Here is a 17,496-nt window from a genome sequence, read left to right as displayed (position 1 = left end):
CCCATTTGAATAACACTATCAGAGAACGCTTTTGAGAAGTGGAATTACATTTGCGGACTGAATGTGATGAAATGACGGGTTTCACAATCATTGTTTAACTTTTTTCCCTCCAGTTTCGGCTTCATTCTGGTTTAAAACATCAGGTTTGTATTTGTTCCCACAGCTGTTGCCTTTTCTACCAGCTTTTTTGGACAAAAATAAAAATGGACTATTTTGATTTGACCAGTTGGCGTCATGTCTTTCTGAGGCCGTGTTTACACCACAGCACTGTCAAGTGAAAACGCAACTTTTTGAAAACGCTCCAACCGTGTCCACTTGTTGAAATGATACAACATGACCCAACATCAAAACTACATTTCCAGTATTTCTGTTGTTTTCGGGTAGACGAAACGATGCCAGGTGAACGTGAAGTTTTTTTGTTTTTCTTCTTCTTCTTTTTTTTTTTTTTAAAGGTGCATTAAGGAGTTTTACAACCTTAAAAATACTTATTTTCTACCATAAATATGTTACACATTTTTAATGATGTGTACAATGTGCCCTGACATATTCATTACAAGTACCTCTAACAGCGCTAAATTGTCACTTGAAAGTTGCAGTGCCGGTCCGGCACAAGAGTTTTTTTGGGGAGAATTTGAAAGGAATGACTTAATGCGCGCTCCGGCTGGTTAGGTTTCATTTTGTCCGCCATTACTCCGCCAGATGCTTAGTGAGCAACAACTGAGCAGGAGCTTCCAGAAAGTCAGAACAGACTGGCTTCTAGCACTGCCACAGCTCCACACAGACTCCACCAGGTAGAAGAAACTTAAATCTCACTTGAGCGCTACTAAACGAGCGAAGACGGAGTCCCCCTCTTCCGTGCACGCGAGCCACAGGGACGAGTTTTTCACTAAGCTGCATTATGCCCAAGGCCTGCAGGGGGCACTGTTTCGCATAAAACGTGCAAACTCCTGAAGGCACCTTTAATAAAACATTTTAATATCTTTTGTGATGATACAGCGACGTACAACTAGTTGAATGACCCCTCTGTCACGGCCTGAGGGCGTCAGCATTGCTTTCACTTGGACTAAGCAGCTGTGAGGAGGGTGGTAGGAACCCTGCACACTAAAAACCCCAAATGTGCGGACTGCTTTACAGCATGCGTCACATCATGATGTAACATTGTTTAGCCACCATTAGATTCATTACCTCGTCGCTATCCGTCCTTCACACAGCCACTGGAAACAAATGTAGGCGAGTTCAGTCCAACAGCACGCCACCGGGAGCAGCATTTTACCACGCCACACACTAGTCCTCGTGGGAACTGTAGTCTTCCTTCAGGCAAAACACGTGCTTTTGTCCACTGGTGCTGCCAAAATCAACGAAAACTGAAAGTTCCTTAGTGTTACTTTAACTTTTCTAAAATTATGTAAATTCTTATAGGAACTTTCACTTTGCAGTGAAACCTTTCACCTATTCAATAATAAGTTGCTTAATAGAAATTAGCAGACTTAGATTACATTAATAACTTTTTTAAGTCTGACTCTAAGTCTTGAAATATTCTTTAACTACATGAGTGTTGGTGTGGCACCCAAGTATTGCTTATGAAAAAAATACATCCCAACATTTTTTTTTTTTTTGATTTGATAATACAGTTTTGTCAGAGCCGGCCCAAGGCATAAGCAAACTAAGCAACTGCTTAGGGCCCCGTGACCACTAGGGGGCCCCCCAAGAGCAATTAACTTAAAAAAAGAAAAAAGTCATTTATGTTTTCCACACAATATTATATTGTGTGAGTGATGATGGCTCATATATCCTCAAATGTACGTTAATGTACAAAAAAGATAATATGTTAAAAGACTAGTTTCCTACTGCCTCTCTGCTCTAAATGTCAGCGCTCCACCAGTAATGTGTGCCTCAGCCCTGCAGTGCACACTGCGCATCCAAGGGGTAGGCGCAGGTTCAGCATTATGTCGCAAAAAAAGACATACCCTTCAGGTGCTGAAAAGAGGACAAGGAAGAAAGAGGAAGAGGATAAAAAAAGATAAAGGTATGTTTGCATGTCTTGGTTAATTGTTAGGCTGGTTTGGTGTCAAGGGGATTTTTTAAAAGCTTCCTCAAATTAGTAAAGTTATTAACTAGCCTATTAGCCTGTAAAAGCAGTATAGCTAGCTAACGTTAGTTCAAAACAAGAGAAACTTGTCTTTTATATGTACAATACACACACACACACACACACACACACACACACACATATATGTATATATATGTATATATATATACATATATGTCTTTTATATATACAATATACACACACACACACACACACACATATATATATATATATATATATATACATACATACACACACACATATATATGTCTTTTATATATACAATATACACACACACACACACACACATATATGTATATATGTATATATATATATATATATATATACATATATGTCTTTTATATATACAATATACACACACACACACACACACATATATATATATATATATACATACATACACACACACATATATATATGTCTTTTATATATACAATATATACACACACACACGTATATATATATATATATATATATATATATATATATATATATATATATATATATATATATATATACGTGTTAAATCACCATATATATTTAATCTGTAGTCAAATGATCTCATTAAGATCTGCTAATACAAGATATAATTAGCTCAATTGTTTTGTTAATATTGTTTAGCACTTGCCCACAGTCCACCGGTGTTGTGTTGTTTGTGCTTGTTGAAAAGTAATTTCTGGTGCTATACTAACTTTCACCAGTAGATGGCAGTAAAGGCGCAGCACTGACGCTGGTCAGAGGCCCAGACGCCATATTGCACCAATAATTTAAAGTCTCCAAGAGGAATCAAGCTGGATAACTTCAGTTCCTGCTGAAGTGTGCTCCAGGTAGAAGGGGCAGAGCAGGAAAAGGCCTTTTTGCCCCGTTTGGGCTATGCTGTATATAAATGTGTTACTTCCTGGTTGAACTTACATGGATTATTTGAAATATTTACTCACTGTTACAAATAATCAGAATGAGTTTTCAAATTTAAATTTATAAGCCAAGTTTCTTGTTATGTTTTATGTTTACATGTTACATGTTAACATGAGTTTCAGAAACATTTTCTTTTTGCTTGTAAAATGTGACAGACTATGTAAAGGACTGTATGATTGCTAAGGTATTACCCTGCATAGTAATAAGATAGAAATGATGCTCAGTGTGTTCCAACTGTCTACCACTGATTGGAGCAGAGACGCCGCTACTACTGAATACTGTTATTTTCTGTACTTGGAGAATAAAGTCCACCTGTTGCACAGTCAGCCAAGCCTGTGTCGTGACAAGTGTAACATTGAATACCCTTTAAAGAGTAAACTAATATCTCTATTTTAGAGGAGATTTCTCTAAGTTTAAGATGTAATGAATGAGGGAATACATTAATATCTCTGCTTCCAAAAAGTTAAAAGTGTGAGCAAAGTGTGGACATGTTGAGAGAAAGCACGAGTTGAGCTGTGTGAGAGTGTGCGGCTTTGTTTCACAGAGGTTTGAAAACGTTTATTTGATGCATTTTGATGCTGTGGTGAGATCAGCTGTGCTGGACCTTCTAAAACATGCAGTAAGAGGAAAAGAAACAGGAGCAGAGCCTCTGCTGATGGCAGTTAATGTGGCACGAAGCAAGCCAGGCTTGTTTTTAAATGAATAAATAAGTGGTGGCTACTTATAATTAAAGTGGGAAAGTGAAATCCTGACCACAGGAGGCTGGCTCCATTCAGGGAATAAGACCAGACCTTCATTTGTTTTGACAGCTACTGGAAGTTTTCTTTTTTTTAAATTCATTATGCATGAAGTCCTGCCTACTTCATTCAGTTTTCATCACATAAAGCAGAGGTGAACAGGTTCCCTTTCAGTTAAATATGTACACTGGTTTTAATGCATAACAGAAAAGTGACTTTGACCCCTGACTCAGATTGATCCAGATTCCACCAGGTCAAGCCTTCCTCAATTTTAACTAGCCAAGGAGCGTTTGGTAGCTGGAGATAAGATTCAGCAGAGGTGGAACTTGCGTTGCTTCAGTTGTGTTCAGGAGATAAAGCTGAAGAATGGTGCGTAGACTATTGTTAGAAAAAAGAAGGAGAGTGAGATGTTTATCTGGGGGAAGGTGGAGCATGCTAGTCATTTTTTCAGCCACCTGCCACTGAATCCTGTCACACCATGGACTGCACCGAGCAGGAGAACCACATCAGGGGTGAGGCTCTCAGTCTTTCACAAAGCTTAAAAGACATTAACGAAAGGCTTTTGAGATATATGTATAAGCATTTTTAAATGGAAAGGTTCTGGGTCACAATATGTGTTCACATTGTGCTTCGTGGTGAAGTTTGTTTCACGTGACTCATTGAATTATTTAAAGCATTGGCTTGAATTAATTGATTTTAAATGATTGTCTAAAGATTAGTTTGTTATATTATTGCTTATCAAAACAACCTCTGCAGACACGATTAGTCACAGCTTCAGAAAGCAACGCAGTTACTTTTGTAGTTACTGTGGACGTAATTTAAAGTTGTTGTGGAAATACCTCTTGGTTTATGATGCAGTGTTGTTGTAGTGTTGCTGTGAAACAGAGGTGTCAAACATAAGGCCCATGGGCCAAAACCGCTCAGCAGGAGGCTCAATTCCGGTCCACCAAACCAAGCAAATGGCCAAAGTTTCAAAGAAAATATTGATTAAAACAAAAAAAAAATCTATAAGTAGCACGCAGAATGCAACACTGAGACCCGAGCTGAGGCGTCAGCTGATGCTGCCATGAAAAACAGCAAACTGGTTTTAGTCTCAGAGCCATGCTGTCAGGGTGAGGTGGTAAAAACAGACGTTCAGGAGAACTCTTTTGGAGAATTTGACGTATATGCACGTCAAATGTATTTTACACCAGAACGTTTCATTAAGATTGGCTTTATGTTGAGATTTCATTCATTTTCTCTCTCAGTTGTTTAGTTTTGTAAAAATATCAGTATTTTCATCACGTGTCCTCTGTGCCACAACAAAGAAAAACTTTAAATCCAAATGTTCTTATGGCATTGTACCTATACCAACCTAAGACAGCAGCTCTATATTTATGTATGTGTGATACGATGGGGCAGACACTCACACACACACACACATACAGAGACAAATGTGTGCAGAAACACAAATTTATTAAAGATCAAAGTCCTAAGAGGGGTGCCAGTGAATCTAGTTTCTCCGGAAAGGTGGAGCAGGTCCAAAGGTGCTGGGTGACCTGGCCAACTACCGAGGGCCAATGTGCCGGTTCAGAGAGAGACCCAGGAGCAGGTGGAGCAGGTAGGAGGCTGATCGGGCCGACTTCCACTAGAATGGAGCAGAGATGTGAGAACCACAAATAACGCAGGCTGAGCACTGAACTGACTCTAGGTAGAGCTAGGATCCAGCGCCGGGCTGGAGTCTGAGGTCCGCTTAAACAGACGCCCTCCTCTTTAGGAATACGATCTCCGCTCCCAGTCGCAGCTGAACACCATTACCGTTAAAGCCAGGCCCGTGCTTCCATCAGCCCAACGCCAGCACCGCCCACCGAAGAAGAGAGGGTACAAGAACAAAACCCAGCCCCCTATACGGCCGCAGCAGGCAGGATGTGACACATTAGTGAGAACACTGCATGTGTGTAATGATGCTGTAGTTTATTCATCTTGGATGCTTGAGATTCCTAACCTGGAAGAACCTGGTTGTAGAATCCAGTTTAACATTTAAAGTCAGAGGTAAAGCTTTTCTTATCCAGGGTCTTTTTGAGCATAAATTTAAGAAAACTAGACTGGATTTCATTCACAAGAACTGCAAGAATTTTATTCGTTGTAGAAGACAGTAACTTTCTGTGATGCAAAAGCAACATGGAAAAACAGTTTGTCTTCTTTCTTGTGTTTAACACCTCCTCTCTGTGATGCAGACTTTTGACTTACAGCAGATTTCTGTTTCTCACTCTGTCTTTGTTTTCCTCTCCAGTGCCTCATTACGGCGGCTGCCAGCTGAAGTTCGTGAACTTCGAGGCCGAGGAGAACACGGTTTCCCATGAGACACAGGGCCTGAGCAAAGCGCAGCTGGTGGTCCGGCGGGGGAAACCGTTCAAGCTCACGCTGTTTTTCCGCGGCCGCTCGTGGAGCCCTCTGTTGGAGAGTCTGTGGCTGGAGGTCTGCTTAGGTACAGACACCTCAGAAACTGAATCACTTCCACTCTGAGCACCGTTTGGTCTCGCTAGACGACGTTATGACAGGGTCAGTGTGACAAAGACCCGACGCTGACTGCAATACACTGAGACAAGTCACTGCCTGTTTTTGATATTTCCACTGACGATAGAGACAGAACGTGAAACTCAGACACAATCCCTGATATCTTAAGCATAGCATTGGCAAAAATTCATGCACGGTGATTGTGTGAAAATGTGCCCTGTGAAGGAATCACAACTCATACAGCCCAGAAATACAGTGGAAGACAGAATTTCCAGATGCACATATTCATTTTTGTAGAACAAAATGTCAAAAATTTAATGTGAACGACTTCAGAATAGAGACATACTTCATCAAGAGGGCATTAAGCATTATTTTTTCAGCTGCTTGCTCCCATTAAGATCAAACAGCCTGAATTAAATGAGTTTAATGACTCTGGAATAGATTTCGCTCCTTGTGAAAACAGAGAATTTCACAGGACAATCTTTTAAAACTTGGTACATGTTAAAACATTGACTCCAATCATCCCTCGTGTCTCACAGAGACGGCTTTGAGTTATCGATTACCCCGAAAATCCAGAGAACACACAGATGGCATGCAAACTCCAAATGGAAAGTGAGAACCATATGGGCTCAATATTGCGTCAGTGACGACCTGAGCAAGAAACGGCGAGGAGGAACAAAGAGAAGCAAAGTCACACAATCTATAAAGAAAGTACTGACATATTGAGAAACAAATCAATAAAAGATAAATAAAAGTGCAGTGATCCGTCATTATTGGTATCAGATGATTCAGGCATCTGGCATTCAGATGACTGAAACGAGGAGCGATCGATAGAGGTCCGGGTTCTGGGTATGAGCAGAGAAGGGACTGTAGATACAGAGAAGTGTTGTAAAGGAAATGAAAGCAGTGAGTTTGTCCAGTCTGTCCAGTTGATCAGGGACTCCAGGCAGCAGCAGTGAGTGCTGAACAGAGCTGCAGTCACCAGGTGGACAGCAGCTTGGTAAATAACATGCAGCTCGTGAAGGATTCAAGCTCAAACCGGAGATGTTTAGACTCCGAGGTGAGAATTTAAACCACTCCATCATTAATCAGGTCTAGACTCCCTGTTAGCTCTGATAACAGGCTCATCCTACCAGAAAACACACACGGAGATCATAACAGCACAACAGCAAAGTAGCTGAGATATGTTATATTTTTATTTTGTTATTTTTTTTTCCTTTTTCCCCACTTTTGTTCCATATCATATTTGCAGTTAAAAAGTTTATCATTTATTCTTGCTCACTCTCTTTGAGCTGCAGTGGCTTGTGGCTTTTCTCAGGTGTTCTGGACAGACTCTAATTCAGCAGCTCTACGCTGGAGGGGTTTCTTTCCTACTCTATTGTTTCTTTCTCTGTAGAATGGCTCACAGGTATTTATTTAGTCACAGACAAGTCCAGCCACATATTTGACCAGGTCACGCTTCCACTTTCTCCTCCTGAACAGTGTGTTTGGAATATTTGGGTCCGTCACCCGCCCAACTCCCTCTTCTCTTCATTACAGGCCGTCTTTCAGAGAGGATCCCAGTCCGGATCTCTGACAGAAGCTGCTGCTCCCTGGCCTGGTGGGCAGCAGTCTACCCCGGGGATGTTCACTCCCAGTCGGTCACCGTCCACCTGTGCTCCCCGGTTCAGTCCTCCGTGGCCACGTATCAGCTGCTGCTCCACATCGAGGACGCAAACTGCAGGATGAGTTACGTGGTGGGAACGTTTGTGTTGCTCTGCAACCCTTGGCTGAAAGGTGGGTCGGTGCAGGTCTCTGATGGGGGCTGCAGCCTGTTTCCTATTGCTGTGCCCAAACCCTACTAAAGAGTTTCCTTTCCAGACGATCCGGTATACATGCCGCTGGACGTCCACATACAAGAGTATGTCAAGAGCGATTACGGGTTGATTTACATGGGCACACATCTGAATGTCAGGAGCCGGCCCTGGTCTTTTGGTCAGGTGCGTGACACTCGGCACGCAGTGAGTAGATCATGTAAAATCTACACATGCTGTAATTTGAAGGGGTTGCTGGCTGTGTGTGCAGTATGAGCCTGGAGTCCTGGAGGCATGTCTGCAGCTCCTGCAGGTCAGTCCCCAGCATCTCAGGGACCCAGACAAGGATTTCCTTCGACGCGCAGACCCAGCTTACCTCAGCAGGGTGGTCTGTGCCATGGTGAGAATTTTAAGAATCCCTTAAAATCAAGAGGGCTGTTCCAGTTATCATCAGAAAAAGTGCTCTCTGCAGGATCACCAGCATGTAACTAAAACGCCAGTCTTGTGTCTCCTCTGGTCCAAGGTGAACTGTAATGACGACATGGGGATTTTAGAGGGGCGGTGGCAGGGCAGCTACGCAGGCGGAGTCAATCCCGTGGAGTGGAGCGGCAGCGCCGACATCCTCCACCGCTGGGTCTCCTCCAACTGCAGCCCCGTGCGCTACGGACAGTGCTGGGTCTTTGCATCCGTCCTCTGCACAGGTATTGTGAACCACTAATCAGCCACTGTGACACTGGAAAAGTTGATCAACCACCAGAACAAGTCTGGATTAGATGCACACAGAAATGCACACCCATGAAAATGAGAATGTTGATTTCTAAAGAGCCGCTCTACTTCTGGAAGTTGATGATTTGGAGTGTGTGAATGTGTTTTGGGATTGAGTAGTTGGGCGTCAGACTATCTTCAGTGTGGACTAACATGTTCCCCAGCACGGCATTTTTGAGAATCTTTTCATCTTGATTTGGTGTCAGACAGAAGAAGCTGACTGTGAACTGTTTGCTGCCTCTGTTGGTTTCTTTATATTTTTGCTCTGGAGGAAGGAGAATAGCTTTCTTTCCTTCTGAATTTACCATCTTATGTGGGACAAACTGGCAGCTTCTGCAAACAGAAGTAAATACTGATGTATGACAGTTAAAAGCTTATATTTTATTTTATTTTTTAAATCTGTGTGACTGCATCAAGCTTTGAATCAAAACACCTTTTACTTTTTTCCATTCGATAACTTATTGCATAGATCTAACTTGTATTCATTTCATTCACAATATGTTGCATTTTGAAACATATTTTAATATAACTTTCAGTAAAGCAGTCTTATCATTCTTATTTATTCTGATTTACTCTAAAAGAAGTGACTAGATGGAAATGGAAGGATTTTATACTTTGAAATGAATAAATTTTGATTAGTCAGGCCTATTATAGTGGATTCGTATGCACAACTGTAAAATTGGATTGATAAGGCAGCACTGTATTTGCAGGTAAATGATAGCGGTCTTTCTCTTTATACTCTCAGTTTCAACCACAGTAATTTCTTTTAACTCACGTTTGTTTCAAAGTGCATCTATGTATATACTATACATGTCAACACGGACATGAAATCTCATTCAGGAGGAAAAAAAAGTCTGAATGCTCTTTTTTTGCCTCCCACAGTGATGAGAGTTTTGGGGATCCCCTCCAGGGTGGTGACAGTTTTTAACTCGGCCCACGACAGCGACGGCAACGTGAAGATCACCGAGTTTTACACGAGCACAGGAGAGAAGCTCGGCCTGTCGAAGGACAGCATCTGGTTGGTGTCTGTGATCAATATTTCTCTTTTAGTTTCCTTGTTTTACAACTGGCTAGAGGTGCACCGATACTGATACCAGCACTGGGCCCAATACTCCACGGAGTGCTCGAACTCATATAAGATCCCCGATACAACTCGGCACTGCAGCACACCCAGCATGCACTGCAGTGTGTTTCACATAGACACCGAATGAGACGTTCTCCCCCCATGCACATCAGTCTGTGAGGTCTGTGTGTTTCTGCAGGAACTTCCATGTGTGGGTGGAGTGCTGGATGAAGAGACCAGACCTGGGTGCCTTCTTTGACGGCTGGCAGGTGGTGGACCCGACCCCCCAGGAGAAAAGTGCAGGTGGGTCCAGCGACCAAACCAACGCTCGCTCGTTCGTGTCATCAAGACTTTAAATCACGCGCCGGTTCTTCCTGACCTAAATCCAACAGGGAGTCTGCAGTTTGTCTTTAGACATCAGATTTTCCAGCCAGTCCTTTTGAATGTGTTTGCACATGCAGTCATTAATGTTTATGGTATAGTGTTCTCATATTGCGTTTGTGTTTTCATGACGAAAACAAGTAGCAGCCACTAGTGGCCCGACGTGAAAACCGAGCAGCAGAACACATTCCTTTACGCCAGTCAATGAACCATTTCTACATGTTCAACCTCTCACGGCTGTTATTATCTAAAACACTATACACTTATTTTAAAGTGGTTCAAATGAATATTTGAGCATTTTAATGACATGCTGCATTTTTAAATAACTATATATCAGATCATGAAATTTTAATGTGTGTCACAGTGACACATCCAGGATTTATTACATTAAACAAGTTTTGATCAAACCTGGTGAGTTAAAAAAAAAACAACCAATAGCAACACCTGAATTAGAAAGAAGTCACACAAATTTAGATCGATTTTACTTGATCTTATGTCATCTTTTCTTTTTTCGGGGAAACAAAGGAAGAGGTCATCGTCTCAGACATTGTGAATATTCAGACTTTGTCACCCTCTCGCCCTCCCTCCTCTCCTTCTCACGCTCCTCTGCGGCCTGTTTTCGTGCTTTCTTTTCCACCCTTTCCAGCTTTGCCTTCTGCCGATCACTCATGGAAGCAACGAGAACCTGGATGTCCTGCTGCTATTCCTTCTCCCGAGCTCTCGTCTCCCTCTGAAGTTGTTCCAGAGTTGTGTACTTCTTCACCCACTCAGCCTCAGTGATCAGCAGCTGGTTCTACAGCTTTGTCAGCCTGGCCTCGAGTGCTGCCTTCTCGTGGAGGTGCTGGCTGCTTCATCTTTCTCCTCCTCGAGGAGCCTGGTCCTGGCGCAGAGCTGAGATCTCAGCAGCCACCTCCTCTTCTCCCATGGCCCGGCCATCTCCCCACACCTTCCTGGACTCATTCTCCTCCTGCAGCTTCGCTTTCTCCTCCGCCAAGCTGCTGAAGCAGTGGTGGAGGTCGTGATGCCACAGTCTGCAGAATGCTGAAGTTGTAACAGCAGCATAACGCCTGACGCATCTCCTGTTTGTTAAATTTTGAAGATGAAAAATAGAAATTAAGTAATGAGTTGAAGTTCAATGAAAAAGGAAACTTAGAAGAAAATTCCAAGCATGAAGAAGTCCAGTTTCCCAGCTTCACAAACTGCCTCCTGACCTTTGAATAACTTTCCACCTCGTGTAGAACTATTCCCCTGATCCCATGCTATTCCAGTTTGTTCATTATTAATATGTTATGACTGATGGTTAAATCATTGTAAATCAATATACTAGATTACAAATCTATGAAATGAATCGGAAAGAATATTCTTTTTTATACAAATTTTCGGTTTTACATTTCCAGTGCGTTCCTAAATTCACACAGTAATGTTTTATGTATCCAACTTTCTGTCTCTCCTTTTATTAGTTTTATATAAATTCACTGAAAGGCCAGATCAAAGAATATTCTCAGTTTATATTCCAACAAGCAAGTGAAAACTTTCCCAAACAAACCACCAAGGAGAATCATATGGAGCAGTTTTTATGTACGCATTTCACCGAGCCCCAGAGGTCAAGGACCCTAATGTATTTGTAGAGTTTCTCATTAGGAACCTTGCCAGACTCACAGATGGGGGTGTGGCCATGAAACAGGAAGTGAACTGTGAATACTCTGAACATGGTTCCATCAGGCTCAAGCTTTACATGTTTCAGACTTTACTCAATGCATCAGAGGCCCCATCTGATCACAACAAAATGATGCTCACCGCCATCAGCCACAGCGCCACCTGCTGGAAATGGGAAGTCGGATCTCCTGTGCTTGCACCCCAAGTTTCACATGTTCGGTCGAACTCTGGCTCTGATGAAATCTGCAGGATGACCAACCAGATGTTGAATCGAGAGATCCTGACCAACACTGTTCATTCTGACCGATGTTTCCCGAGGCACAAACTCCCCTCAACCAAAGCCCTGACCTTTGACCTGTCCCCAGGTATATTCTGCTGCGGGCCCTGTCCGGTTGCCGCCATCCAGTCGCGCTTCCTCGGCGCCCCGTACGATGCCTCCTTCATCTTTGCTTCCGTGGACGCGGACGTTGTGCAGCTGATTGTGCGAAACGGAGCGGTGGTGGGCCGCAGGGTGGACACCGAGTGTGTGGGACAGAGGATCTACACCAAGAGCGTGAACTCGGACAGGCCGGAGAACCTGACGCAGACGTACAAAGGCATGAAGAGTAAGACGGTGGATCACTGATGTGAGACATTTTATCTTTGCTCGTGTGAAATACTTGTTTTCTGGACTTTTTCAGGAAGGCAACCAGTTCGTCGTGCCCACAGCCCAGAGAGAAGAGTTCCACGGTCAGGTAACAAACACTGTTATGTTATACTTTAAGCCATTTTCAATGGAATCAATCTCATCCTGTAATGATTCACCAAGAGGGTAACAAAATATTTGATCCATAATTGTGATAACATTTTGCAGATAATCTAATAAGTTACATGACTGAAGTAGCTTTTTGTGATCAATTTCTTATTATAAGTTAAATGACAATAAGATCCTTTCTCGTTGTAATAACTACAGCCATTGATGCATTTTTTTTATGCTGTTTGCTGATTAAAAATAGGCATAAAGCAAACCTTGTCAAATTTCTCAGACTGTCTGAATTTATCGCAGGTTGTCTTTGGTTGCAATACCATAGCAATGTCTATCCTTGAACCTGTCTGATAGTACGGAAAAAAAAAGTTTTTATTTATTGATTTACTGAACTCTAAATTGAAAAAAATGTAATCATATTTTCCAGACAAATAATCAGAGAAAAAGTTAGTCAGAGCAACAGCAGCTCATTAATATCCTGTTTTAAAAAATAATCTTTTTAGATCAAGAGGAAATTCCTTTCAAACAAAATTGAAGTTAACTGCTGTCTCCCCCCTCAAGTGCTTATTTTTCATGTGGCAAAATAAGTTGTCGACTCCTGGTATAATGGATGGAAATAGTATTCATATTAATTTGTTAAATACAATACAACACTCTTAATCCTGATTGTAAGAACATTCCTTATTATATTTTTGGTTTTATTGCACTCACGTTATGAAATTTTTGGCAGTTATGACATTATTGGCCGTTGCCATTTTACAGTCCCGCAAAGAAAATCCTCTGTTTGTTTTCCACTTGTTTTATGAGGTTTTCTTCTTTTATTTCAACAGTAAGGACAGAAGCCACGGAAGAGAGACTGAAGCCACGGTCGGGTCAGTGAAACTCAAGGCTCAGCATGTGATACCCGTTGACCGATTGAAGGTCCAGGCATATCACACACATACCGGTCCATCACAGAGAAAACACAGAGACAGTCATACACACTCATGTTTAAGCTCACTGGACTATTTATGGCCAGCAATTAACCTCAAAAGCATGTGGGAGGAAACCAGAGGGCCTCAACGAAATCCCAACTATGATCACCTGCTTTTGCTTTTTCACTCCTTTGTTTTTACAGCGGTTCTTTTCAACTCATGTCCTGCTTTACTCTCGAGCACACCAAACAATGCACCAGGTAAGAACTCTATAGCTAGAACTGATAAAACATCTGTCAAATTAAGGCTGGTGATGCTCAATGCTGAAGTTAATTCAATCAAAAAGGCTTCAATTGTTGTCATGGAAATGTCCAGTTTGCACATACCTGGGTATTTACAACAGCACATATTCATCTTCCCACGTTTACAAAAACATTTTCCTTTACACAAACACGCAACAAAAGCCTGATGAGGAGCTGCTCTGAGCTTGTCACACCTATAGGTGGCAGTGTAAGGAGAAGCATAATGATTAGCCAATCAGGATTCCAGAAAACTGTAAACACAGGTGGCACAATGAGGCTGATGATGCTTCTGTCTCGTGCTGTAATGTAATTCCTTCGCTATCTGCATGCAAACACAAAGACCAGAGTGTTTCCTGAACTCTGCGTTGGCCCAGAATTTACAGAGATAATCATTTTTGGTGACTTGGACCTTTGTTTACGTCTAAACGAAAAGCCCAACGCTTTAACATATCTCTGTTTCACTGGTCTGATGAAAGACACAGGGTAGAGCTGGTCAGAGGAGGAAGAACAAGAGTTTTTCTGACTGCAAAGGGCAGATCACTGGATTAAAGTTTATGGATTTCATTTATCGTCAGCAGTTTTGTTGCATCAAGTTTTCCTCAGTGAACATTTAAATTAAAGTGACAGTTGAGCGACTTCCTTTTCTCTGGATCATCTAAAATATCTGACATGTGCTCCAAGGTATTGGATTGATATGACAGCAAAATCTATTTACTTTTAATCAACAAACTGGGATTAGATTTTTTTAAAAATTGAAAAAAGCTGAATAATTTTCTAGTTTTAAGTAATTTACACTGACACCTGGTTCAAATGTGCTTAAAAAAAAGGCCATAATCCCAGATCATCTGCTTCTTTGTAAAGTTCTTGTAAAGGATTGATGTCCTTTGAAACTGCTTGATGCAGAATTTCTTGAGCTTCTTCTAAGTGCATAAAGTTTTTAATCAAATATTATTAAATGTCTGATGGCAGAAGGTGCAGCCATTATTGGTTTTGTTCCCCTCCAGTGATGAACACACTGTCTTCAGGAGAAATACCCCCCGGTTTGGAGGTATCCCTCAGCATAGACGGGGTGCCGTTACTGGGCGAGAGCATCCGGATGTGTGTGACGGTAACAAACCATCGGAGCAGCTCCAGAGTCCTGAGGGAGCACGTCAGCGCTCAGGTGAAAGAGTACAACAGAAGCCCTCAGGAGAGCTTCTGGACCGCTCACAGAGAGCTGCACCTGTCGCCCTGCCAAGGTGATTTCATGACACGCTTTACACTACCGCTTTCATTCATTCACCTTATTCTGACGCTTCATTTCCCGTCTCACCACGTTTGAAGCGTTGAAGCTTCACCACATCATCCCTCACCCCCAGTACGAGGCCATCCTGACTGGTGATCAGGTCGTTAATGTGGCGGTGGTGATAAAAGACTTGAAGACCAAAGAGAGAGTTTTGGCCGTGCAGGAGTTCAACATGAGCCCCCCTCAGATATCCATCCAGGTATCCTCCCCGCTCTGATGAAGTGTCAGTGCTGTGTGGCTGTGTCGGTCAGGACATGATTTTGTGCGCAGATTGAAGGAGGAAACGGCATCCAGATGAACCAGGAGCACACAGCTCAGGTGTCCTTCACCAACCACTTCCCTGAGACTCTGATCGGAGCCGTGCTCACCGTCAAGGCATCCGGCCTGCTGCAGGCGGATCAGGAGGCCAGGTGAGCGCAGAGTGGGAGCAAAGCAATAAATCATCATTAAAAAGACGACTTCAGAGCTCACATTCCTGTAGACGCAGACACACATTGCCTTTGTGGTTTCCGCCTGAGGAATGTGGCCCGGGAATGCTGTCGGGTGTGTCCGTGCTTCAGCAGGAACACAATGTTGACACGTGAATGGAGTTAACTGTGTGTAGAGCAGCACTACCACCCTCAGGAGACAGATTTACAACTGCATTCTTAGACTGTGTCGTTTCTCATATTTATGCTGCAATCAGTAACATAAAGCCTCACCTGTAGATCAGGTTATACAAGAGAAAAGAAATATCGTGCTGCAATTTCTTCTACTCTATTTTTGAATATCTACATTAGAGCTGTCAAATACCTGTTAGTTCAGGGGCCACAGACTGCCCAGTCTCATCTTGACCAGTCAAACAGTGACACAATAACCTTTAAATTTAAACTTGAAGGTTTTTTCTTGTTGCACCGCAGAATAAACGTGATGAAAATGTCAATGTTGTCACAAAACCTTAAAATTAATACTGAAAAATACTAGAATCTCAACATAAAGTCAGTTTTCAATAAACCTTGTGGTGCAAAATACAGTAAAATGTCCAAAAAGGTCTTCTGTTTGACACCTCTGGTATCTGCCTAATTTATTAAATGTATGTATGACCTTCCACTAATATGTTAACTCAACATCTGATTGTAAAGAAAAACTTGAGCGATCCTTAACTATTTTTCTGAAGTAAACAGATTTTGTCTCTTTGTGGGAACTTTTTGTGGTGGTTTTACCCTTGGTTGTAGTTTTTTTTAGGTTATTTATATTTTCCTCATGCCTCTGTAGTAATTTCATATTTATCTATTTTCATTTCATTTAATTTTTTTTTTTTTTAGTACTTTATTATTTGGCCTGATTTGTTCTTATTTGCATCTCTTATTGGTATGTCTGCATGTCTTTGTGACAGTTTGGTTTTGTTTTGGCCCCTGGACCAGAGCTTGATCAGCTCTGCTCCGTATTGAACATGATGAGAAAGTTTAGTAATATTTCACATTTGCATCTTTCTCCATGGTACTTTTGGACTCTTTACAGATAAAAGTGAGAAAAAAGTTGTACTGGCTTGACCTGCTGGACATTTGGTGGCTTTTTTTTTTATATGCACAGACTATGAGGCACAAGTTTTTCTTCAGAGAGGAAAAAGGTGGCTAATAAGAGGTCATTCAGCATGAATATCGAGTTACGAGGTAATTTATACCCATCACTGTGCTGAATTTGTGCCTTTGGCTTGAGAAAGAACAGAAAGTGAGTTCAGGGAACCACAAAAGTCTTTGTACCTGTTATTCCAGAATCTCTGGAATAACTGGTGGTTTTAATCAATATTTAAAGGACAGACGATTAACCATCATTTCATACCTTTGGAGAATCAACATCTGTTTCAGTACTTTGAACTGAAACTCTGCATGTGAAGGCTGGAACTTGAAGACTTTAAATTTCTCTTCCTTGTTTTCCAGGCTGCTGATCCTGGAGCCAGGCGAGCAGATCCAGAAGAAAGTGTCCATCAAGGCCACGTCGCCGGGCACCAAGCTGCTCATGGCCACGCTCTCACACGGCAGCAGCCCCAGCATCGTGTCCAGGACCTTCCACAGAGTCTCTGTCACTGCATGAAACCCACCTCCAAATCCTCTCAGCATATTGCAGTATTGGTGTATTTTTCCTGAAAATACTTTTGTTCCATGTGTTTCAAGAAAAAAATAAATTCCATTTATTGAAAGATCTCCTCAATTCAGGCTTCTCTTCTGCTCAAGCATTTGCACCAGCAAACACTCAATATTCCATGATGCATTGCATTAAATTCAGTTTCCGTGTATACAAATGATTGTAAATATCAGGAAGCTGCCTAAATACTGTACATAACAATAAACGTCT

The 17,496-nt window shown here is 41.9% G+C and overlaps 1 protein-coding gene across 1 annotated transcript; it reads left to right on the top strand.

Moving 5' to 3' along the window:
- Positions 1-4,240: 4,240 nt before the first annotated feature.
- On the top strand, positions 4,241-17,385 carry LOC115408399 (protein-glutamine gamma-glutamyltransferase 5-like). Its single transcript, XM_030119130.1, has 16 exons — positions 4,241-4,274; positions 6,035-6,229; positions 7,798-8,034; positions 8,119-8,237; positions 8,323-8,451; positions 8,575-8,752; positions 9,699-9,834; positions 10,079-10,182; positions 12,282-12,521; positions 12,597-12,650; positions 13,492-13,533; positions 13,779-13,835; positions 14,882-15,115; positions 15,201-15,361; positions 15,433-15,572; positions 17,082-17,385. Exons 1-16 carry the CDS (start codon positions 4,241-4,243, stop codon positions 17,233-17,235), a joined length of 2,214 nt encoding a protein of 737 aa, XP_029974990.1. The 3' UTR covers positions 17,236-17,385.
- The last annotated feature ends 111 nt before the right edge of the window (positions 17,386-17,496 follow it).

This window comes from Salarias fasciatus, chromosome 20 (assembly GCF_902148845.1).
Source record: "Salarias fasciatus chromosome 20, fSalaFa1.1, whole genome shotgun sequence".
NCBI lineage: Eukaryota > Metazoa > Chordata > Actinopteri > Blenniiformes > Blenniidae > Salarias > Salarias fasciatus.
The sequence above is the reverse complement of the archived record's forward strand: the minus strand, read 5'-3'. Positions and strand labels throughout refer to the sequence as shown.

Bases quoted from the DNA above. Each gene is read 5' to 3' on its own strand.
- LOC115408399 (XM_030119130.1), top strand. From the start codon at position 4,241: ATGGACTGCACCGAGCAGGAGAACCACATCAGGG. The intron at 4,275-6,034 runs GTGAGGCTCTCA...TTTCCTCTCCAG, and splicing joins GCAGGAGAACCACATCAGGG to TGCCTCATTACGGCGGCTGC. The intron at 13,534-13,778 runs GTCAGTGAAACT...TTGTTTTTACAG, and splicing joins GAGACTGAAGCCACGGTCGG to CGGTTCTTTTCAACTCATGT.